Raw genomic sequence first — 25,246 nt, 5'->3', positions numbered from 1 at the left:
GTAACTGCTGGAAAGAATGAAGCATTGTCTTTTGTTCTTACCCTAAGAATTACTGTCAGTGTTAAAACATATGCTATAGCAGTAATAACTAAATAACTTTGCCCTGCTAACTGGGCAAAGAGGCACCTTTTACCATGGTGATTCTCTTTATTTAGCAGGGGGAGAGTAACTGGCCCCATCCACCCCCAGCCCAGTACTTCCAGTGACTGTTGCTGGTGTGTGTCTTATGTTTCTTTTTAGAATGTGAGCCCTTTGGGGACAGGGAGCCATCTTATTTGTTTGTTATTTCTCTTTGTAAACCGCCCTGAGCCTTTTTTGGAAGGGCGGTATAGAAATTGAATTATTTATTATTATTAATAATAATAATAATAATAATAATAATAATAATAATCAAACTACAGCTCCAAGCCCACTACAGCTACATACAAGCCCACAAACTCTTTGGCTCACTTTTCTTCATATAAAGCAGTTCAGAAATTTTATTACAAGTAGTCTGCTTCATGAATGTTTCCCGATTCTAACCACTATGTTAAGATGAGCAGCAGTAGATCAAATGATTAAGTGTAAATAAGCAACCTAGCATAGAGAAAGAATATTTTGTTCAGACCAAATTTTATTTATTCAGCTGAGACAGCCATTAAAACTGACCACCAGGCATATGGGGAAGAATCATGGCATGAGTCTTCAATGCTCTTTCCATCAAAGGAAGAATCAGGGCATAAGTGTTCAGTACTCAGTCTTTTCCCAAAAGAACACATACCCTATAGAGGCTGAGAAGCATTTTCCACTGCTTAGCATCACAATAATATTATTCATTCAAGGGATATAGATAGAGTATAGTTTGATACTGTATTTGATATCACCAAATTCTATTTTTTATTGTTGTATTGTTAAAGTGAGTGGCTGAAACAATAAAATTTTATTCTACTTTAGTAGTGCTCATGAAAAGTATTGCAAATATGTGTTGTTTTCTACATATCACTATACATTTTTGTTTCAAACATCTGAAAAAAGTTGTTATCTCTATTTGTGACCCACTGGTAGGTCCAACTTCTCACCTTAATAGAGCAGTGCAATAGTTAATGTACAGCATTTATGCAGAGTACGTCTGTATTAGTACAAATCTGTCTGGGTTGGCTGAACATTGGATGGGAACATTTGCAGAGGATATTCATTCACTCTTCATTGTGCTGTGCAGTCAGTCTGTTCTTGGTTCTCTTAGAACCAGTATCAATGTCTGCACACAATAAAGGAAAGATGTTTTACACTGATTTTTTCTGCCCTATATAATTCTTTCCAACCTAATCTGCCCTACAACCTTCCTTCAAAGCTGCAGTGAACCAGCACTACCTTACACATCCATATAGCCCACGAGTCATTTAATCCTAAATACTCTTAATCATCATCATCATCATCATCATCATCTATATCTATATATATATTTCTCCTGGGTGTGCCAGGGAAAAATGTGTCCCAGCAGCCCAGCTGATTGGCTGGGCTGCGGGGGCGCCTGATTGGTCCTGGCACACCCAGGAGAATTGGCTGGCCGGGCGGCTGCGGAGGCAAGGCGGCGGGCCCGGCCGCGGCGGCAGTACTCGGGGCCCTGCGGCGGCGGCACTCTTGGCCCGGCCGTGGCGGCGACACTCTTGGCCTGGTACACTCTCAACTAGAGACGCAGATGTTCTGCGCCCGGGCCCACTAGTTATTATTATTATTATTATTACATTTATATCCCGCTCTTCCTCCAAGGAGCCCAGAGCAGTGTACTACATACTTGAGTTTCTCTTTCATAACAACCCTGTGAAGTAGGTTAGGCTGCGAGAGAAGTGACTGGCCCAGAGTCACCCAGCTAGTTTCATGGCTGAATGGGGATTTGAACTCGGGTCTCCCCGGTCCTAGCCCAGCACTCTAACCACTACACCATGCTGCCTCTACTAGTAATAGAGATTCCTTTAACTTTCAGAAAGCATGCAAGATGAATTAAAGGAAGATGCAGACTTACAGGGGCAGAACTTTGGATGGAGCCTCTAGATAGATGAAAAAGTTAGATAGATGAAGAAGCAAATAGAAGACTTGATTCTCAGGTGACCTCCTGGGATCACCAGGAGCAGTGAGCAGATATGACCTCCATTCCAATGGAGTCCACATGTGTGTCCCTCTCTAGTTTCTTCCATATAAGTGAATGGTTGTCATGTATTCCTATAGAGAAAAGCACTGCACCTGGGACACGTGATGAGAGCAAACCCTGTACATTAACTGTGGCAGAGAGCCTGCAGAGGGGTAGGTGTGTTTGTGTTTCTGCAAGCAGAATGAGATGTATTGCACACCTGCCAGGAATCATTGCAATATACACGTTCCCTTTATGGCTTGCATACTTTTTTTGATATCCACTTGGTTAATTTTAGATCCTGCTCAGGTTGAATCAGGAAGGCCCCACTCTGAATGCATGCGTGCACACACTGCCTCGATACTGCTGCCCAAAACAAAACTCATTCTGTACATAGATGGACAGGGGAGAATAGAAGGTACATTTAATTGCAAACCCTTCCTCCACACACACACCTGCAATCATATTGATGGACGTTTTACTAAGATTCACCTATATTAGGCAGCAGTGAAACAGGAAGGTGCTGAAAGGCATCATCTCATACTGCATGGGAGAAGGCAATGGTAAACCACTCCTGTATTCTACCAAAGAACACCACAGGGCTCTGTGGTCGCCACCTTTACCTTTACTAAGATTAGCCACTAACATAGATAAGCATCCCCATTTCACTCCTTCAAGGCACTGAAAATGTGGATAAAATCCATCCTTTTGCTTTAGCATTCTTTAACCTATTTGACAGGAATATGAGTATGCCAGGATGGTTACGGCAACTAAATCTGCATTTAGTGATCATGATCTTAACATTTTCTAAAACTAGGCAACATCAGTATTGACTAAGGCTTAATGTCACCCATATACATACCTCTTAAGAAAGAAATTATTCAAACTGCTACAATCACATTCTGCAGATAGGGGGAGAAACACACACACTCTCTCTCTCTCAGCTAGTGCCGACCTGTTTTTCTCCACCACCCATTCTGAAGAAAAAGTATTCATCACCAGTCATGGAGGTCTGCATGGACTCAGGTCAGTTCATTTCCCCACCCTCCTTTCCCACCTTGTGAGATTACATACGAAAACGATAAATGAGGAAGGGGGCGCGTGGGGGGGGACCCAGGAGAAAAAGATTTATCAGAGCTCTAACAACCGAAAGCAGAGGGATCACTGCCCCCCACCGCCGCCCTGCGCTTTGGATTTCACCACACCAGACCAGTCCATCTGTGTATATGGAGCTCTTGGCTTGGTTTCCCGGAACCAGAGAGCGGAGTGACTGAAAGTAACAGAGAGGAGAGAAAAATAGAGGGCGGGGGGGTGGGGGTGGGACGATGGCTCAGCTTTTTCTAAATATAAAACTAAAGTAAAGCCAGAGAAGGTGGACTGGGGGAAGGGTGCGTGTAAAGCAGATGTACATAGCGAGAGCGAGTCGCAGGCCATAAGCTCTGCTCTGCTGTCTCTTACGGTGGTTGGTGTTTTAGGGGAGAGTCACAGGAGGGAGGAGGAGGAGGAGTGGGGGGGGGGAAGCAACCACTCGCCTTTTCTCTGCAGCTCCCTCTCAAGAGGAGGAGAAGGAGCCACCGGGAAGAGAAGAGAAAGGGGTGAAGGAAAAGGAGGGCGGAAAAAACCCTGTCCTCCTCCTCCCCCACCCTGCATTACATACACAGCAGTCCCTGAGTGAGGGGACGACTGGATAAGATTCGTTCTCTCTCCTTCTCTTCCCAGCTGACAACATGGCTGCGGCCGCCTCTGCTGCCCAGGATGAACTGAGTAAGTGTATGTGCTCTTGGACGGGGAGGGCTACATTGTGTATGTGCTTGTGGGCACGATGGAGGCGGCCTTTCTTGGCTGGCAGCAGGCTCCTATTCCCCTTTCTTTCGGGGGTGGCGGGTGGGGGGGCATGCCTCTCTCTCTCTCTCTCTCGGTGTCCCAGCTCTAGGGGAGTGGCCGGGGCCTCTCTAGCTCTAGTCTTTGGGATGCGTGGTGGGTGCGGAGGTTATGGGCGTTGAGGGAGGATTTTGGTGCTCACTTTTTGAGAACATGCTGTGGATTTCTTGGGAAGGGGTGGAAGCTGCGGGATGTTGCTCTGAAAGGAGGCGAGATAAGGAGGACCGGAGGTGGAGCGGGGCTTTAGGCCTCAGTTGTGCAAAGTCATATTAGGAAATGGAAAGTAAAGGCCGGGTGGGTGAGGATCCCATCCTTTCCAAATCAGCTGTCCTTAGCAGGAGGAATGCACGGACACCCACCCACCCACCCTTGTCTTCCTCTTTAAAAAAAAAAAAAAGATCCACCGTTTTACACTTGTGTATACGTGTGATTCATTCCTCCAAGGCTATGCCTCGGACTGAAGAAATGAAGCGTATTTCCATCTGACGTGCTTTTCTGGGAAGGGGCTTTGAACTTAAGCCCTCTCCCCAGTCGTTCATGAATCACGAGCGACTTTCTGATTTTATCCCTCCTCCTCTTCTCTTCAGTCCATTATTATGTGAAGCGCAGGCCGCCCGGCAGCAATAATGACTTGGCTTTTCCGGATTAGTATCCGGTTCTGGGAGTGGGAGTCTTCCGATCCTCCTAGAGTTGGAGGTGGAAAGGGGCGAATGCATGAGGGGGCATCTCCCTCCCTCCCTCCCCCGCTGCCCCCGTTTTGCAACGGAGTCAGTCCTAGCAGATTTTTCAAACGTGGACACCTTTGGAAAAGGAAGAGGATGCTGCAAGTGCTGGGGAAGCATGTCATTTCCTCAACGTGCTCTTTCTACCCGCTCCGCGCTGCCAAATGCTCTCTCTCCCCCCGCCCCCCATGTTAAAGGTAATGGGGCCTTGCTTTGCTAAGGCGTGGCATACCAGGGAAGTAGTTCTTTGTGACAGGAAATGTCTGCAGTGTTTGGCACTGAGGCAAGCTGGGAAATGTATTTCCTTAAAAAAAAAAAAAATCTACTGCAACGAGACACTTTCAATTTCTACATGTTCCTCTCTCGTTTCTGCGGAACAGATATTAGTAAGGTTGCTGCAATCCTGTATCTCCATTTACTTTAGGCACTGCAATCCTTTGAAGATCTACTTAGACATATTTCCCAATCAGTGTGATTCAATGCGTTCAGTAGGGCTTATTCCCAGGAAACTGTGCACAGGATTGTAGCCTAGATCCCGTTAAGCTTTCTGGGATTTAGGAACATAGGAAGCTGCCGTGTAGGAAGTCAGACCATTGGTCTATCTAGCTCAGGATCGTCTACACACAGACTGGCAGTGGCTTCTCCAAGGTTGCAGGCAAGAATCTCTCTCAGCCCTATCTTGGAGAAGCCAGAGATTTAATACTTGCAAAGATGCTAGCATTAGTCTTTAATAATTTTTGTGCTGATTGAATGGAACACTCTCTTCGTGAAGTCTTCTTATCCCTGGCTTTTTCTTTTAGTTCCACCCATTCTGTCCTTGGGTAAACCATCTCCCCACTATTCCTAGTTACCTTACCTCGTGTTTGAAGTGGCACGATTTGGTTCTGCACTTGCTCAAGAACGTTGAGAGACTCACCTATACATACAAGTGTATACAGAGTATAAAATATTTCATTTCTTCTTTTTGCAGCACAATCCTATGCATGTTTATTTAGAAGCAAGTCTCACTGTATTCAATGGAGCTTACTCCCTAGTAAATTTGTTTAGTATTGCAGCTTCAGAAAATAAACTAAGACAGAAGGAAACATATAATTATCTTCAAAATATATATTTAAAGCACAGCCAATACATTATTTTGGAAACTTGCTATAACAACAAATTATTTAATAGTACTTAGAATTTGTACTGGATATTTCAAAGCATTCCACCTACATTATCTCAGTTCTGCAGGTCTGTAAGGTAGGTCACTATTATGATAATTCCCATATTGCAGATGAGGGAGCTAAGTATGAGAGATGGTGGCTCCTAGATGCTAAGAGGGGATGGTGATCCTAAGCATGTTTATTCAGAAGTAGATCCCATTGCCTTATAGCTCATGCTAATTTGTGGCTGAGATTTCCAAAATATTAGACCTGTGCAGCATCTGTTGTTTGGTCTGTAGAAATGCAGAGTTTTGAAATGAGGAATCACCATTATTTTCCCAACACTCAAACAGCAATATTTTCTTGCTGGAACTACACCTGCCCTCAGATATCACAAAATGTGTGCTCCTGTGGAAAGTGGGTGTCACTAGCACTTATTGAAAAATATTCTTGACATTACAAGTAATGACCTTTTTTTTAGTACTTTACTTTAAAAATAGTTATAGTAGCAAGATTTCCCCCTCCACAAAAGCAGTGTCCTGACATTTCATTAACAGGCCTCTCCATTGTAAACAGACTTTTGGAGACCATGCACCTCTTCTTTTCTATAAGAAGATTAATTAATTAATTTTTAAAGAAAGGAAGTTGGAAAGGCTATTACTCTGCAGCAAATCCAGAGAATTATGTTCATTTTAAAATTCTTTTAAAAAAAATGTCCTCATACTCTCCCTTGGCTCCTCTGATATTATGCTTGAAGTAGAGTTATTTCCTGTGTTGCTCAGATAGCGTGAGAATCACTGGGCCATGTGGAAGGACCCATGCTGCCATTCCTTTCCATACCAGTGTAGCTCCTCTTGGAAAGTGAGGCAACACATTTGTAGGGAGGGGCTGTAGCATAGGCTTGTACTCTATTAGATAATCAAAAAGCCTGCTGGTATAAGACCAGAGTTAAGGGTATCTCTTATTTACTCAAGTTCCACAAAGCTGGGAAATTGGAACCTGAGGCTGATGCCTTAACAGATGTGCCACGTGATCAGTAATAAGATTTTGATATTAGGTGGTATATTAAATAAACAAACAAACAAATAAATAAAATACAGTGCCTGAAAAAATGAAACAATTCTGAGATGTCCGTTACTTATCTGAACTTGTTTCTATTTTCTTTAAGCAATATAAGTTTTTCAAAGATTAGATCACTCAGGTTGCACCTTCTGGGGATGTGAATCATCCCAGCAAAGGAGAACAACTGTTCTACAGAACCACTTGGTGTTAGACTTGTATTATATCTTTAAAAATAGCCACAATGGGACAATGGGATACCCAGCCAACATTCTAATGTTCTTGGATATATCCTGCAAAAACTGGGGCATTTCCAGCTTTTTAAACAATCAGATCAATAATTCCAAAACAACATAATACCCTATTTCTTTTTGCTATATTTGCTATGTTTCTACATTCTTACCACCCTCTATGAATGTCTGCAGGCCTTGGGGGGGGGGTTGGCGGGGGGGCGGCAAAATATGCACCAAGTATATCAATATAAACCAAAATACAACAGGATATATCCAATGTTAATCCTGCTTAGAGTGGACCCACTGAAAATTAGTCATGATGAAGGCTGTAGACCTAAAGCTGTGGCATAGTCAAATGAGCAGCAAGTTGTATTTATGGTGAAGCAATCATATGGTCAAATCATATGGGAAGGAGAACAATTCCTTTTACCCCAATTAATCACTCCCTCCCCCCTTCCTCTCTCTCTATGCTATTCTTGAAGCACTGAGAACAATGGAGGGGTGTTTTACAGGAGTGACTTTGAAGGATTCCTCTAAACCAGTGTTTCTCAACGTTTTTGGAATTATGGTCCAGTACATTCTTTGTGTGCAGTTTCCCGGACCAGCAGTTAGTAAAGGAGTCACCCCTCTTGCCCTTGCCCCCAGGCACCCCCCCAAAACAATTTCATGCTGTGTGTGTGCGTGACATCACACAAAGAGTGATGGGGCCCGGGTTCCACGGCGCCCGGGTGAGCTCTACAGAGCTCATTACTAGGCAGCCAGCCCTTGCTGCTGGATAACGTTCATTTTGCTTCCTTGAAATGAACGTTATCCATCAGCAAGGGCTGCCTGAAAATAAGTTCTGGAGAGCTCCTGGCAGCAGTGATTCCCGCCGGCCTGAAACTGTGTTTTTTTGTGGGGTTTATTTTTATTTGTGATGCCTCATGGACTGGTACCCAACGCCTCATGGACTGGCACTGGTCCGCGGGTTGAGAAACACTGCTCTAAACCGAAGCTGTTACGTAATAAGAAAACTAAAAAAGCTTCTGGTTCATATAAAAATCAAAAGGATTTATTTGTATATATCCCCCTACAATCAGAAAATAAAAAAAGATTCTAACTGCCCCATAAGCCAATGTGGTATAGTGATTAGGTTGTTGGATGAGGACTGGGAGACCCAGGTTGAAGCTCTCACTCAGTCATGAAACCCTTAGTCAGTCAAATCGCTGGGTGATCTTGGCCACTAACTATTTCTCAGCCTATCCTACCTCAAATAATTGTTGTGAGGATAAACTGAAGGACAAGCCAACTTGGGATACTGTGCATGGAATCATCTGCTCCTGTGAGGCTGTCTCTGTGTCTGTCTCTCTCTCTTTCTCAATGTGACCAACTTTATAGGCTTTTGCGAGGAAAAATGTGGCTTTAAAAACTTGCTGCTGATAAACCTGTCCACCATGAATCTGTCTAAGCCCCTTTTAAAGCCCTCTAAGCTGCTGGCCATCACTACATCCCATGGCAAAGAATTCCACAGATTAATTATGTGCTGTGTGAAAAAGTACTTCCTCTTGTCGGTCCTAAATTTCCCAACCTTCAGTTTCATGGGGTGACCCCCGGTTCTAGTGTTGTGAGAGAGGGAGAAAAATTTTTCTGTCCACCCTCTCCACTCCATGCATAATTGTATACACTTCGATCATGTCTCCCCTTAGTCGCCTCTTTTCTAAGGTAAAGAGCCCCAGATACTGTAGCCTAGCCTCATAAGGAAGGTGCTCCCAGCCCCTGATCATTTTGGTTGCTCTTTTCTGCACCTTTTCTAGTTCTACAATATTCTTAAGATTTGGTGACCAAAGCTGTATGCAGTACTCCAGATGTGGCCATACCATAGATTTGTATAAGGGCATTATCATATTAGCATTTTTATTTTCAGTCCCCTTCCCAATGAATCCTAGCATGGAATTAGCATTTCTCACATCTGCTGCGCACTGAGACGACACTTTCAATGAGCTCTCCACCACAACCCCAAGTTCTCTCTCCTGGTCAGTCACCAACAGCTCAGATCCAATCAGTGTATATATGAAGTTGGTGTTTTTTTGCTCCACTGTGCATCACTTTAGACTTGCTTACATTGAACCTAATTTGCTATTTTGTCATCCACTCCTCCAGTTTGGACACAGCTTTTTGCAGCTCCTCACAATCTGTTTTGGATTTCACTACCCTAAATAGTTTAGTGTCAGTATTTATTTAAAATATTTATACCCCACCCCTCCTTTGCTGGTCACCCCAACTTCTAGATCATTTATGAACAAGTTAAAGAGCACTGGCCCCAGTACCGATCCCTGGGGGACCCCACTTCCTACCTCCCTCCATTGTGAAACTGTCCATTTATTCCTACTCTCTGTTTCCTGTCCTTCAACCAGTTACCGATCCACACATGAACCTGTCCCCCATTCCATGATTGCTAAGTTTACTCAAGAGCTTTGGTAGAAAATTTTGTCAAAAGCTTTTTGAAAGTCCAAGTATACTATGTCAACTGGATCACCTTTATCTACATGCCTGTTGACACTCCCAAAGAACTCCAAAAGGTTAGTGAGGCAAGACTTTCTCTTGCAGCAGCCATGCTGGTTCTCTTTCAACAAGGCCTGTTCTTCTATATGCTTAACAATTTTGTCCTTAAGTATGCTTTCCATCAATTTACCTAGCACCCAAGTTAAGCTGACCGGTCTGTAATTTCCTGGATCCCGCCTGGATTCCTTCTAGTCACACTGACTACTTTCCAGTCCTCTGGTACAGAGCCTGATTATAGGAAAAAGTTACATATTTTTGCTAGGAGATCGGCAATTTCACATTTGAGTTCCCTCAGAACTCTTGGGTAGATGGCATCTGGCCCTGGCGATTTGTTAATTTTTAGATTTTCAAGACAGTTTAGAAAATCTTCCCTTGTACCTCAAATTGGGCCAGTTTCTCAGCCGCTAAACCTGAAAAGCTCAATTCTGGAGAGGGTATATGGTCAGTATCCTCCGCCATGAAGACAGATGCAAAGAACTTATTCAGCTTCTCTGCAATCTCCTTATCCTCCTTAATAATCCTTTTCACACCTTTTACACAGAGATGGGATCAGAAGAACTTCAGCCTCTTCAAGTCAGGTCAGATTTCTAGTTGCAGGTAGAGGGACAGAGAAACTTTAAAGCAAGCAAGCTGTGAGGTAGGGGGACATCTAAAATCCAGGGCGGGGGGAGCTGCTCCCTCTTGCCCTCCCCCACATGGACTCCCATGCCACTTTCATTCTCATTTCCCATTTTACTCACAGGGACTGTCTTTCTCTTCCCCCCCCCTTTTATTTTCAAACTTGGCTGGCTGACCAGTCAGCAGCAGAGTAATACTATTCAAGCTTCAGGGGACAGAGAGGGAGGAACAGAGCACACATACAAGGATGCTTGATAGGGATGTGCATGGAACCGCAGCGGGGCGGTTTGACGCTGGTGGGGATGCTGCTTTAAGGGTAGGGGAGGGTGCACTTACCCCTCCTGCCGCTTTCCCCCCGCCGGTGCTCATTGCCGGTAAAAACCTTCAGGGTGGCAGCATACCTTCCTGCCCCCCACTTCCCACTCCTTGGCCAGAGGTGGCCAGAAGTACCAGGTATGCATTCCCTGAGCTCCTGAAGCAGGAAAGCAAAACAAAGATTGCCTGAGATGAATTTTGGTTTTCAGCTACATATTTTAAAAATACAAAATATTTGATCAAATGTATTTTAGATACAAAAGTACTGAAAATACATGTTTTAAATACTTTTATTTTAGATGCTGTCCATCTCTGACAGATGTAGAATATTTTGCATTATCATAGAGTCTTCAAGTGGTGTAAGAGAACCAGTGTGGTGTTGTGGTTAGAGTGTTGGATTAGGACCAGGAGGACCCAAGTTTAAATCTCGGTGAAACTCACTGGGTGAATTTGGGCCAGACAGTGACTTCTCTGTCAGCCTAACTTACCTCACAGGGTTATTGTGAAGATAAACATAACCATGTACACTACTCTGGGTTCCTTGGATGAAGAGTGGGATATATAAATGTAAAAATAAATAAATAAAAAGCAAAATATACTACAGTATCCACAATAGTATCTAGGAAGGTACACGTGGGGACCACTTTGGTAAAAATTCTCCATTGTGAGAGCCATTTCCCACCTTCATTTTCTGATGTTTCCCCCCCAGTGCTGGAGAACAGGAAGAGGGCAATAAGAATAACAGAGCCCTGTAAAGTTCCAGCACCATCTTGAAAGGCACAATCAGAAACTATTCCCACGATCAGCAAAAATCTGGCTACGGAAGGCGAGCCCGATTTCTCCCGATCGTGGAAAGCAATGGGAGCCGCATGGCCCCTGGCAGCAGCTCGGCAGCAAGCCTGCTTACGGAGCCTGCGCCCGAAAACTGAGTCAAAGGATTGTGTGTCACCATGGCGCAGCTCCTCACTGCAGCGACTCATGAGTAGACTCCTAACGTGGAGGCTACAACAAGCCTCCCGGCATTGGGGGAGCTCCCCAGAATGCCCTGTGCACTCAACGTGGGTCATTCTGGGACTTCTGGGGGCCGGGAGGCCCCCAAACCCCACCGCCCTAACTGGCTCCGTGATGGAGCCGATATTTGTCCGGGCAGCTAATCTGGCTGCCCAGGGAGGGCTCCTTGCTCATCTGCAGGGAGAGCGGGTCAAGCCTGCTCTCCCTGCAACCCCCCTAAGGCTCTCAGTGTGGAGAGCCTTAAAGAGTGTTGAGAAGTATCATCCTTCCCAGCACTTTGGCCATAGAAGTCTGGGGAAGCTGCTGGGAAGGGCAACACTTCCCAGTGCTCTGTGTGTTCCTTTAAAGATGGTGCTGGGACTTTGCAGGGCTCTGCTATTCTCATAGCTCTCTCCCTTGCCCCCCAGTGCTGGGGAAAGCACGGCACTGAATGATGGTGGGAAATGGCTCTCATACTGGAGATTTGTTTTTTATTTTTACCAAAGTAGACCGCACTTGGAAAATAGTGATGATCACTGACATATGGAGTTTTCCCACTGTAAAAACCTAGGCTCTCTCCCCCTGACACTCAAAATCTAGGACAGATAAATTAGTGACTTGGAAACTGTGGGATAAGTTGAGCTTTTTAAAGTAAGTAAGTAGCCTAAATTTCAGTGAGACTACCTCAGGTTCTTTAAAAAATAAAATAGATGTAATTAAAGTGATCCACTCTATTGAAGTAAATGGGACCTCCTTATTGCAGAAGTCAAGAGCAGTTTTCCTGTTGGCGTTCAAACAGTGGGGGTGGGCAGCAAAGACACTGTCAACTGAAGTAATTCTGAAGAGGAGTGAGAGAGTTACTCTCTTCCTGACAGATAAGAGGGGGGAAAGCAGCAATCCTGGGCAGGTTTTCTCAGAGGCCTCCACACTGCTTCTCCCCCACCTTGCTCTAATTACCCACCTGACTTGCCCCAACTGTCCATTCAGTGTCTCGCCTCCCTCTCTTGCCTGAGAGTTCACATTCCATAATTAACAGGATGGGCATTGCACCTGCAATAGAACTGACCAGCTGTCTCCCCCGGCCAATCTCAGAGCACTGGCAAAAGGTGTCAACGTTCTGGCTTTGTTATCAAGACAGTCATGCAGAGTATAACTTTGCCAGCACTTGCTAGCTTTAATGGAGCAGGAAAACTGTAATAACCTTTGAATCGCTGCTCAAAACTTCGCCAGACCACTAAAGGAGCCAGCGTGGTGTAGTGGTTAAAGTGCTGGATTAGGACCGGGGAGACCTGAGTTCAAATCCCCATTCAGCCATGATACTAGCTGGGTGACTCTGCGCCAGTCACTTCTCTCTCAGCCTAACCTACTTCACATGGTTGTTGTGAGGAGAAACTCAGGTATGTAGTACACCACTCTGGGCTCCTTGGAGGAAGAGCGGGATATTAAAAAATGTTAATAAATAATAATAAAAGGCACTCTTCTTAGACAAGCCTGACGGAGTACATCAGTCATTTTTACTAAAATTTGAAAGAAATATATGCTACACTATACAGGAAAGGGGCTGCAGTGCTGGGACTGCTGCAGTGCTGGGGCTCCCACACATCCGAAGGGGCCCTCTGTTTCAGGCAATTTGCTGTCAGTTGCTGTTGTACTTCACTCACTCCTAATGGGAGGAGAACTGGTTTTGTGATAGCAAGCATCAATTGTCCCCTTTGCTAAGCAGGGTCCACCCTGTTTGCATTTGAATGGGAGACTACATGTGACTACTATAAGATATTCCCCTTAGGGGCTGGGGCTGCTCTGGGAAGAGTATCTCTGCAAGTTCTGTCCTGGGCATCTCCAAGATAGGGCTAAGAGAGACTCTTGCCTGCAACCTTGGAGAAGCTGCTGCCAGTCTGTACTGAGCTAGATGGACCAATACTCTGACTTGGTATAAGGCAGCTTCCTATGTTCCTAACTTTGTCTTTTCTGCTGTGTTACTTCCTATACCTGGAATACTTTTTCCTTCTCTGTCAAGTCAATTTTCCACTCCTTTTAAACCCCACTTCTTCTTCCCACAAAGTCCTTTCTGGACCACCACAGCCCTATAGTTTTTGCATTGGCTGGGGCTAGTTTAATCTTCTGTGCTCTCATCAGAGATGGCCTAATATATTTTTGCTGCTAGAGGCAGATGGTTCACAATGGTATCTTGCTGGTGAAAATATAATGAAGTACTAAATAACTGACAATTTAATGGCACTCCCCTAAGGTGAGGGCGAGCTCTGCTTGCCATCCTTGCCTTCTAGATGTTTAGGAAGATGTTTGTCTGGAAAGATGTTTTGATTTTTAAGGCTGCAGATGTAAACATTAACACAGTTGTATATTGTTTAATCTCTGTTATTTTAATGATTTTATTGTGAGTCAACCTGGAGGCCAAGTAAGGCTGAAGGCTGAGATAAAGAGCCAATACTTGCCCATCCCTTCTTGTCCGTTTAAAGAGTAGGTTTTCTCCTATGACCATAGTGTTAAAATCCATATTGTTCTTGTGAATTGTTGCTCTCAGGTTTGACTGGGTGGAAGTAATTTACTTAACCATCTTGCAAAAAATGACTTTTTCAGGGCCCGCAGTGTAGTTCTGTTTTTGGTGGTAGCATTGAGAAAATCTTGTGCTGAATAGACCTGTCATTTGGTTTTACATGTCTCAGGCACACTGCTGGCTCTATTCTGTGTTCAGTGTGAGTAAGGTTTATACTGATATTATCTGGATATTCTGCTATGAAAATAATATACTTGAAGTTATTGCACATACTGGATGATACTTGTATACCATTACTCTTGCTATAGGGTACCTGTTCCTGGAAGACAGAGTTGCAGATAGTGATACAAACACCTGGATATGTGCACATTAAATTGAAGTGAGAGCAGGATACTTTGAACGAAGAAGTGACTCAAAATTGGTGCACAGTCTTTTGGAAAGACATATTTATTGTTTTGGTAAAAGAGTTAGGGAGTTAGATGGCTCTTTGGGGGGTGGGGGGAAGAGCAATGACAGATATCCCAAACTTATGTTTTTATTACCAAAGCCTGATCCTATGCTAGTGAACCATGGTTATCCTGGAGGAACACATTCTAAAGTCTTGGTAGAGTTCAAGGAGTTGGAAGCTAGTGTGGGAAGCTGCTTCTACAATATAAAGCTGGACCTCTTAATCTGTTTTCTAGCTTTTTGCATGGGTGTGATGCCTCGCTGAAACATAGGAATGTAGGAAGTTGCTGTATAGGAAGCCAGACCATTGGTCCATCTAGCTCAGTACAGACTGGCAGCTGCTTCTCCAAGGTTGCAGACAGGAATCTCTCTCAGCCCTCTCTTGGAGATGCCAGGGAGGGAACTTGGAACCTAGATGCTCTTTCCAGAGCGGCCCCATCCCCTAAGGGGAACATCTTGCAGTGTTCACCGTTCTCCCATTCAGCCTTTATTGACTTTATTAACACCAGTATAGACTTTTTGCAAATTGGAGAGTCCTGAAGCTGTGCTAACAGTTATGCAGGATACTGATACAGAGTAGAAGACTTCCATCACAGCAGTCTAGTTGGTTTGTATTGTTGGGTTATGGAGAATTTTTTTTTGCTCTTCTATGGCAACCAGTGGGCTACAATTTTAACAAAAGTTGTTGGAGTCTGAAAAAGGACATTGATGGGGAAATTACCCTCATTGAACATAGAGCACAAGTTTGAGGTCAGAGATATTTAAATGTTTCAACACAATGATGTATTGCATGGCTAGATATTGTTGTGTGACATGTTGTAGGTTGGAAACTGAAGAGCAAGTGTTGTGGCATTGCAACACATTAGCCATTGTTTTCCAACTGTGTTTTTCATACACCATTAAAAGTTTAGACTTGAAAAGAAGCCAGGATCTTTTATGTTCGAAATACAGCCTACCTGATGTTAGAAAGATCTTGATTTCCTCCTGTGTTCTGCCTAATGAGCTTTGATATTCGTCCCTCCTGAGACCAATACTTATACTGCTTGTTTTTGAACAAATAGATTAAAAAGGTAAAAAAGAAAACAAATTCAAAATTCATCTTCTCATCAACAGAAATCTTAAGAACAACTTTGTATATAAATATATATAATGTATTTTTGAGATTAGTAACTGGTAAACAGTTGCTAATCTCAAAAATACATTATATATACAGTATTATACAATGTATATTGTATTACATTAATGTTATACATTATATATTTAAACTGTTTAATTGTTTTTATCTGTGATTGTTTTAACTTTTTATTCTGTGTAATTGTTTTTACTGATTTACATTTATTGTGTGTTAAATTGTGTACACTGCCTGATATGCACATATCAGTGTCTGATACTGGCACTCAGATGGATGAGGCATTTTGCTGGCATAGCTGTGAAGATTGTTGAGAGATGAAATAGATCCACTTTTGATACACACAGACACTTTTGTTAAGTTTTAGTGGTGAGTGAAATAATGTGATTAAAAAACACACACACCCTCAGTGCTGAGTTTACTAAAACATCTGAACCAAAAAAGGGTGCCACGTTCTTTGCGAATGTTCCTCTATGTTCATGTTAAGGCATATTAGTGAATTGCCTTGCACACGTTCTGTAATGTATGGGTCTAGAATAGGGATATGCTCGAATCGTTTCGGCACCTCTTTGGAGTGGCGCCAAAACAATTTGGCCTTCTGCAGCCACAGTTTTTTGGTGCGGGGAGGCAGGCAGGCTGTAGCAGCAGGCAGGCTGTGGTGCTGTCATTCTTTCAATCTAATTTGAAAGCAGCAGCTGTGCTGCTGTACCCTTTAAACTACCTCGCCCCCCCCCCATGGGATGCTGCTCCCAGTAGCCCTTGCATGGTGTTGGCATGCAAATGGCATTGGTCCATATGCTGACACCATTTGTGTATTGATGCCACATGAGTGGTTAGTCGACACAACTGCTGTTTTCAAGTTAGATTTAAAGAATGACAGTGCCACAATGGGGCAGTGGCAGCTCACCAGAAAAGCAGGTATGACCTGCCTGCCTCCTTTTAAAGGTACCCCTCCCTGCCCCAATTTTGTCCACATCGCTAGTCTTGAATGTCATAAATCTATTAGAATAACATTGTTTTAAGAATGTGATAACAGTATAAAGCAGAGTGAGGCAAAAATATATTGATTAGTGTTCAAAAGTGAGCTTGGGTTTTGATTGTTTTACTGGCTTAGTATAGATGTCAAGTTCTAAATTAGTCTTTCTCTTTCTTTATAATAGATCAGCTTGAACGTGTCTTCTTACGTCTTGGCCATGCAGAAACAGATGAGCAATTACAGAATATTATATCCAAATTCTTACCACCCGTTCTTCTGAAGCTTTCGAGTACACAAGAAGGAGTACGTAAGAAGGTAAGAATAGTTCTGGGTGCAGAAGCATAGACAAACACAAAATGTATAAAAACTAGCTTAACCTGTGCAGAGCATCTGTGCGCTAGTACTTGATTGCTCCTCCCCACCGCCACAGCCCCCTCACCTCAGAGACCTCTCCACTCTCACTGAGCTGCACACCTCCTTGTCCATCCTGTTGCTTCCATCCCCCTCAACCCTCTAAGTCACAGCTGCAGCGTTACTGGCACTGATTGGCCAAGCTGCAACCCCCTAACCCCAGAGACTGCTCACCTGATCCCCGCTCCTGCTCCTCCCCACAGGATCAGCAGCAGCAGCAGTTGACCAGGACCTTCCTTGCTGCTGCTGCCATGGCCACTCATTCCCCTCTGGCCAGTGACAGGCCTGAGCCTGTCCCTTGCCCGTCCTTCTTTCTCTCTTCCCCTCCCTTCTTTTTCTCTTTTTCTCACTCCTCCGCATGCTCTTCCCCTCTGTCTTTCTTCCCCTCCCTTCTGTTTTTCTTCCTCTCTTCCTTCCTGAGTTAACAGATCTTGTTTCCTCATCTAATTCGCACAGAGGCAGCCTCCTTCTCCTTAAGGGGCTCTTTCCTCCCTCACAACCCCTCTCTTCATAGACCCCTTCCCACTATTCTTTTTTATTGATAGATTCTTCTCTCCTCTACAATCAAGCACATCTTCCGACCAGTAATAGTTGCATTCCAACTGACCCTAACCATCACAGGCTCCTTCCCCTATCTGCATATGGAATCCCCATTGCCCAGTCACCACAGTGCTTCTGCTCTGTTACCTCTGATTGGTAAAGCACTGTGTGGGCGGGGCTTGCCATGTACGTCCTTAGCACATGTATGTGTATATATATCTCCTTACAGATGATTTATATGCTCATGATTTATTTTGACTGGGAATAAGTCAGATTTTTTCAACCTTATCTTGAACTGGTAACCTGAGCTTATTTCAGGTTGAGTGGGGGAAACGTGCTTCATGTTTTGGTTCAGTTTCTCTCTAGTAGAGCCAGTGTGGTGTAGTGGTTAGAGTGCTGGACTAGGACCGGGGAGACCCGAGTTCAAATCCCCATTCAGCCATGATACTAGCTGGGTGACTCTGGGCCAGTCACCTCTCTCTCAGCCTAACCTACTTCACAGGGTTGTTGTGAAAGAGAAACTTAAGTATGTAGTACACTGCTCTGGGCTCCTTGGAGGAAGAGCGGGATATAAATGTAATAATAATAGTAGTAGTATGTATGTATGTATGTATATGTATGCAGGAGAAAGGAATGCGACATTGGTGGTACAGGCAAACCTTGTTATCTGTGGGTTCAACACTCACAGTTTCGTGTATCCGTGATCGGGTAATAGGCATCTGACCTCGGCATATGTAAAAATATACCCCATGCAACTTGCATATCTGTGGGTTGGGGTGGCAGTGGAGGCACTTCTTAAAACTGCCACTATGCGGTGGGGATGGTGGAGGCAGGAGCAGGGACTCCTTCTTCCTCCCCGGTACCTTTTTAAAACTGCCGTTGTGTGGCGGGGATGGCTTAGGTGGCGGAGGTAGCAGTGGGAACACCTTCTCCCTCCCCGGCACCTTTTAAAACCACCGCAGGATGGCTGAGGAGGTGGGCGCAGCGGTGGAGGCAGCAGCATGGACTTCTCACTCCAAAGCTCTCTTCCAACCATGCTGCTGCTTCTGCCGCTGCACCCGACTTCTCAGCCACTCTGCAGTGGCTTAAAAAGGTGCCGGGGAGGGAGAAGGAGTCCCCACTGCCACCTCCACCACCATCCCTGCCACTGTCCCTGCCTCTTCAGCCATCCCCGTCGGTTTGAAAAGGTACTGGGGAGGGAGAAGGTGTTCCCGCTGCTGCACCTGCCTCTGAATTCATCGCCACTGCGCAGCCGTGGTTTAAAAAGGTACCACCACCACCTCTGGGAATCTCACCCCCCAATCCCCACTGTCCCAGTGCATCGATATTCACGGATTCCATATCCATGGTTGTAGTGCAAAAAGGAACCCCCACAAATATTGAGGTTTTCCTGTACTCTGAAAAAGAGAACTCTCAGTATATGGTTGTCTGACGTGTGTGTTTTGGTTAATCTAGAAATTATTGCATTTCAGACATGGAAGTGTGGAATTTGTGGAAAGCAGTGAAATAAAAATAGACTATCTTCTCCCTTTCAGGTTATGGAACTGTTGGTTCACCTGAATAAACGCATCAAAAGTCGTCCCAGAATCCAGCTTCCAGTGGAGACTTTACTAGTCCAGTATCAAGATCCTTCTGCAGTGTCCTTTGTTACAGTAAGCTCTTCCTTTCTAAAGATTCTGATGTTTTCTGAAGGCTTGTTACAGTGTGAAACTGTAGCCTGCATAAATACAATTTTATCCTCTTTTAAATTAAATAGTTATTTTATTGAAATTAACAGGGTATTTATAACACAAATAACCCTACAAGATTAGTTTTTCATCTGTGATCACTCTTAGAAGACCTTGTGTCAAGTAAAGACCAATTTAGTTTAAGACCTCATTGTTATAAGAGGTATATACATATCTTTTAAGAATGTGACAACCTTAATCTCCTAAATATTAAATCATACGTTTAAGTATGCATGTAGAATTTATTAATTTTAGGGTACTGGAACATAGGAAGCTGCCATATACTGAGTCAGACCATTGGTTTATCTAGTTCAGTATCATCTTCACAGACTGGCAGCAGCTTCTCTAAGGTTGCTTTTATTAGTTTCTTTCAATTTCTAGCTTGTCCCATTTCATTACCAACTGTCATCTCACATAAAAAGGGTTTCAGGAAAGGGCTTAGATTGTGGTAGTTCTTTGGAAAAGTATATTGCTGAATTGTTGAACAACCACTAAAAATGCATATTCTTGCTGTTTGGAAGGAAAGAAAAATTGCTCACAGAGGGCATTCCTAGTTGATTGCAGAGACTGTTATGGAATAAAGAGCTGGAAACAATTTCATTGACAGTAATCCATGACATACTTACTAGAGAATAAGCCCCATTGAGCTGAGGATTTACTTATGAGTAAATATGCCTAGGACTGCACAATTATAGTGAACCCAATCCAGTCTGGGTTTTAGAAGTAAAAACCAACATCTTGAATTGTGGCTGAAAGACAATACTGGTATAATGTGCTCCCGCAACCCACTTCTTTCAGGAGATGCACCACTGCATGTAGCCCCATGTACTCTCGCTCCAAGATTATCAAGTTGCCTGATGAACTTGATTAGTTGTTATTATTGTTGTTGTTGTTATTATTATGACTAGCAAATATGGGAATTTGAATGGCATTTGTCAAGAACAGGCTTTTTGTGTCAGCTTCTTAAACCTTCATGGAGAGGCTTTAAGGATTTGCTCTTTTGTGCTGATTTTATTTTGCTGTATCATCTACTTTGCAGAATTTTACGATAATATATGTTAAGATGGGCTACCCTCGTTTGCCCGTGGAAAAACAGTGTGAACTGGCTCCCACTCTCCTAACTGCAATGGAAGGAAAACCTCAACCCCAGCAAGACAGGTAAGATGTCCTAAGCACAGAGCTTTTCTTCTCTCTCTCTTTTCTCTTCTTTAGTGGATGTGATGGTAAGCCTGCAAAAAGCATGCAATATGATATGGGACCACTTCAAGTTACACATGTGTCTGGTGGGTGTCACATTATTTGAATGTTTCTGCATGCAGAGAGCTAACATGCTAGGAAGAAGGCTAGAGTTCTAGAAGGCTAGATTTGATTCCCCACACCTGAAGTCTGAAATGATACAGCTCAAGGCAATTTGTTCCATGTATAGAGCTGGAACTACCATTGGGTGACTTTGTACAATGAATGGGACTGTGGGGCACCCAGTGGGGGCACCCAATGGGGCCAGGGCTGTGCACTGCTTGCCTCTGAAGATGCCCACCCACCTCCCTCCCTCATCAGCACCAGCAAAGAGTTGGTGCACAAGGGGCCAGGGTCAGCGAGGCTGCCTGTCCGCCCTTCACCCTTGCATGTAGCATAATGACATCACTGCTTGGTGCCAGGTGATGATGTCATTAGCCTATATATGAGGGTGGAGGGAGAGAGGGAGTGCATGGTTCCCACAGCCCTGGTCTCATGTGTGCATGCTGTTTGCTGATGAGGTAGGTAGGTGCCTGACTGCAGAGGTCAGCAGTGGTGACGGAGGGAGCGGGAGCTGCCAAAAAATCTAGCCGCAGGCTGCTGTCCACATCTCTATACCACTGTCCATATAAGTTATCTGAATATGTAGATGAGTGATAAAAATCTTTGGAAATCTTCCCCTTTTGCAGATCGGACTTCTTAAATATGGCTCTTAAGTTATGAACCACATTTAAAAGCTTAGTGAATGAAATGCTTTTGAATAAAGAGGTACACTTTTGTTCTTCCATACGTCAGGCACTTTTGGGAATGTGGACATTAAGGATGGATTTAGTTTTTCTGGTTCTAAGATAATGTAAGTTTGAATAAGAGCTTACCTGAATTAGTGTTAGTAGCTGAGCACTCTGATGCTGAAAATACTGTAAATAAACTGAACAAATAATAAATTATCTTCAAACAACATTCTCACAGTAAATGGATAAAACATAATTTTAGCTCTGGCGAGTTTGTTGTAGCAAAGTGGCTAAGAGAGATTGAGTTATGAATGAAGAATTCCTTGGTTTGAATCTCATCTCTTCCACCAATGCATTAGGAAACCTATGGCAAGTTACTCCTTCTCAACCTCCCACCTACAATATGGGAATAATAATACTGGCTGACATACTGAAGAAAATTATTCATAGTAGTTCTACTGAAATGTAAAAAAACAAATCACAGAATGCATAACTGGTTCTTTTAATTTCAGTGGAACTATGAGTAATTTTTCTCAGTATGTCAGCTACTGATTTACAGGGTTTGTTCACAAAAAAGAAATATATATGAAGTGCTTTGAACATTCAAAAGTGTTATGCATTGCCAAGTATTACAGTTACTTGCCAACTGAGTTGATTTCAGTGGTATAAATTCCATTCAAGAGTAATTGCTAAGTAGACAGCAATTTTTCATTTATGTAGTTTCTCTTATCTACAGTTCCTAATCCGTATTTAAAAAGGACGTTTGTGCATCAATACCCAAATGGACCTAAACCAAAATAAAGACAAGACCCCCCTAAAATGTCTTTGTTCTGCTTTTTGTTTTTGTCCTGTGGATACAAGTTTGCCTTCAGTCTCCCATTGCTAAACTATGATGGTATCGAATGAAAACTAAGAGTTTATGAAGGCAAGTTTCACAATTATGTCTCTGTAACCTCTGTGCTTGGTATAAACATTCATCTGGTCTGTTGTTATATGATTAAATAGTTGCAGTAAATATAATTGTTTTTCAGCTTAATGCAGCTTCTAATACCAACCCTTTTTCACATGAAATACCCCGTTGAACCTCTGAAAGCAGCTTCTCCATTTAATCTTGCTGAAAAACCAAAGACAGTACAGCTGCTCTTGGATTTCATGTTGGATGTCCTCCTAATGCCTTATGGGTAAGTAACGGTGTCGTTCAGCAATTTCCGTTTCTGTTCACATATATAACAAATATTGTTAAGATTATGTAAGGAAAGGGTGCATTTTAAAAATGGTGCTTTCTTGAGGTTTCAGCAGCTGAAGTTTCCTAGCTAACATTCTAAGACTTAAAATTTTTCCTTGAGTCAGGTTCTAAACTAAGCTTAGACTTTTCTAGCTTGTATTATTTGGAAGAGAGTGTCTTCTTCGCTATGAGCCCCGCCGGCCGTTGAGGTCACTTGAGGAGGTCTGTCTCCAGTTGCCACCAACTTGTTTGGTGGCTACACAGAGACGGGCCTTCTCGGCTGCTGCCCCGAGATTGTGGAATGCGCTCCCTGCTGAGATACGATCTTCCCCATCTCTCGCAATTTTCAGAAAACACCTGAAAACACACCTCTTTAACCAGGCTTTTTCAGCTTTTAAAAACTTGTTTTTAAATAGTTCTGAATATTTAATTGTTGTTTTATGATGTTTTTAATTGTTAATCATTGTTTTATGTTTTATAATTTTTGTTTTAATGATTAATTGATTTTAATGGTGTTTTAATGTAAACTGCCCTGAGCCTTTTGGAAGGGTGGTATAAAAGTTTTAATAATAAATAAATAAATAAATAAATAAGTGGCTGGGCAAACCAATTGGTGCTCATTCATTGAAAAGATAATGGCCCCATGGAAGCTGCTGAAAATGCTTAGTGACTCTGCATGGGGATGATTCAGATATACTTTACAATTGCAATCTGTTTAGCACTAACTGCAGTTGGACTGCCAGTGCCAGCTTAACAGCAGTGCACCCTAGAAGGCACAACATTGGTTTTTTCATGATTTAGGAACATAGGCCATGGAAACTGTAATGCACAGGATGGTCCTTGCTGAAACACATGCATGTTTACTTTTATTCAAAATTATTGTTTTAAATCTTCAAAAGATAGCATATTACCAAATCAGTTAATTGACAAAAAGTACTATTAGTGCGTGACTGTCCCATTAAAACCTAAGTTCTCCCAAGCTGCTGTTCCACAGATGGAAGGCACTTTCTGCAAAGGGGGGAAGATTTTCACCAATCCTACTCATCCCTCTTCAGCCCCTTTAAAATTGGCTTCTGAGGGTTGGGGAGCTGCAGCAGGGGGACTGCAGCATGTTCTCTCTAAGGCGTGCACATGTGCGTGCGCTCATGCACTTTTTGATGTCCGCTCAGTTAATTTTAAATCCTGCTCAGGTTGAATCAGGAAGGTCCCGCTCTGAATGCACATGCGTGCACACACTGCCTTGATACTGCCGCCCAGGATAAAGCTCATTCCGCACACAGCTGAAAAAAATTAGAGAGAACACTGGGCTGCAGTAGGAAAAGAGGATTGGTGAAAACTGCCACCCTCTTGCACAAATGGAAGAAGAATTTAGGATGCAACCCCTTGTATTTGGTGGTCTTTAAGATATTTCAATATGAAACATGCTATTATACCTGTGACTATTGGATTTCTCTATAATATCTAATAGGAATCTGGTATAACAAGAGTTCATTCATTCCTAGTTTATGTCTGTTTCCATTAATTATAAACCCTTAAATTTCCCCTTCTTTGAAATAACCACCCAGAGACAAAAGTTTGGGGCGGTGTACAAATCTGATAAATTAATAAATATATAAAGCATTGCTGGCTAGTGGAAATTATGCCTTGCTGATGTATCTGAAATAGAGGTATTGTTCACCAGATTGCTATATTTTTGTATTGGCGGCTGAGTTATTTTGTAACTTTCAGCAGGGCTTGTAGCAGAGAACCTCCTGCTAAGAACATAAGAGCAGCACTGCTGGATCAGGCCCAAGGCCTATCTAGTCCAGCATCCTGTTTCACACAGTGGCCCACCAGATGCCTCTGAGAAGCCCACAGGCAAGAGCTGAGGGCTTGCCCTCTCTCTTACTGTTGCACCCTTGCATATAAGATGTCCGTGAATAATGCAAATGTTTTTAATAAGGGCAGGCAACTGTTTTGTGATATTATTTTGCTTGTATGGGAATGTGAAATGAGTTCTTAGTGCTTGCTGGAGGACCGAGCTGCTGGCCCGCTATATACTGTGCTGCAGTGCCCGCAACAGCAGATAGCTGTAATACCTCCTCTAGTGATCTTCTCAGGGTTCTTGGGACACAAGGACACAGGGGGATTCCCCCTGATCTTATAAAGTTGCCCGCTCTGTTCAGGTTCCTCAGTCTGAGAGATGTTTGTCACTCGGGTACAGTCTGTGCTGTTCTCTTTGCCTTATGCTCACTAGCATTGGCATATGACATTTTAAATCCCCCTTCTGTATCCTCATCTTCCTTCCTTCCTCTAGATATGTTTTGAATGAATCTCAGAGTCGCCAAAGTGTTCCATCAGGACAGGGCTCTTCTTCATCAAGTAGCTCTGGAGGTTCTGGGATCCCTCAACCTCCTCCAGGGATGAGTCTTTATGCAGCCAAGCGGGTAATTGGAGAGAGCCCATGGACACCTGAACAGCTGGAGCAGGTAAAATCATACTTATTGCAGTGTAGCGGCAGAATACTGATGTAGGAGCTGGCAAATGGTTGCAGCGAGCTAAGCTGTTATTTGAGCAGACAACAGGATTGTAAGCTCCCCCCTCACTCCTTTTTATGTGCATTCTTCCCCCATTTCCCCACTTATCATGGCTAGACACTATATCTGACCAATGTCAGTGGCACTGAACTCAGCGCCTAGAAGTTTGGTTCACTCCCAACATT

At 43.4% G+C, this 25,246-nt stretch overlaps 1 protein-coding gene and 1 long non-coding RNA gene across 3 annotated transcripts in view; one reads left to right on the top strand and one right to left on the bottom strand.

The window, feature by feature from the left end:
- Positions 1 to 852: 852 nt before the first annotated feature.
- Positions 853 to 3,340, bottom strand: LOC128345058 (uncharacterized). The gene is made up of 2 exons (XR_008316239.1): positions 2,970 to 3,340; positions 853 to 1,237 (listed from the first exon to the last, which is right to left on the bottom strand). It is a non-coding gene; the product is annotated as an uncharacterized LOC128345058 (long non-coding RNA).
- ECPAS (Ecm29 proteasome adaptor and scaffold) overlaps positions 3,028 to 25,246 on the top strand; it is a 139,680-nt gene continuing 117,461 nt past the window's right edge. The window contains exons 1-7 of one of the 2 annotated variants that reach the window (XM_053296388.1): positions 3,028 to 3,133; positions 3,827 to 3,871; positions 16,860 to 16,990; positions 19,162 to 19,278; positions 20,393 to 20,511; positions 22,352 to 22,501; positions 24,842 to 25,013. In XM_053296388.1, coding sequence (XP_053152363.1) covers positions 3,112 to 3,133; positions 3,827 to 3,871; positions 16,860 to 16,990; positions 19,162 to 19,278; positions 20,393 to 20,511; positions 22,352 to 22,501; positions 24,842 to 25,013 — 756 coding nt within the window. In that variant the 5' untranslated portion in view covers positions 3,028 to 3,111. Of the gene's footprint in view, positions 3,134 to 3,272; positions 3,384 to 3,826; positions 3,872 to 16,859; positions 16,991 to 19,161; positions 19,279 to 20,392; positions 20,512 to 22,351; positions 22,502 to 24,841; positions 25,014 to 25,246 lie in introns of those variants that run through there. The other variant, XM_053296389.1, reaches the window with a different exon arrangement.

This window comes from Hemicordylus capensis, chromosome 2 (genome assembly GCF_027244095.1).
Source record: "Hemicordylus capensis ecotype Gifberg chromosome 2, rHemCap1.1.pri, whole genome shotgun sequence".
Lineage (NCBI taxonomy): Eukaryota > Metazoa > Chordata > Lepidosauria > Squamata > Cordylidae > Hemicordylus > Hemicordylus capensis.
The sequence above is the reverse complement of the archived record's forward strand: the minus strand, read 5'-3'. Positions and strand labels throughout refer to the sequence as shown.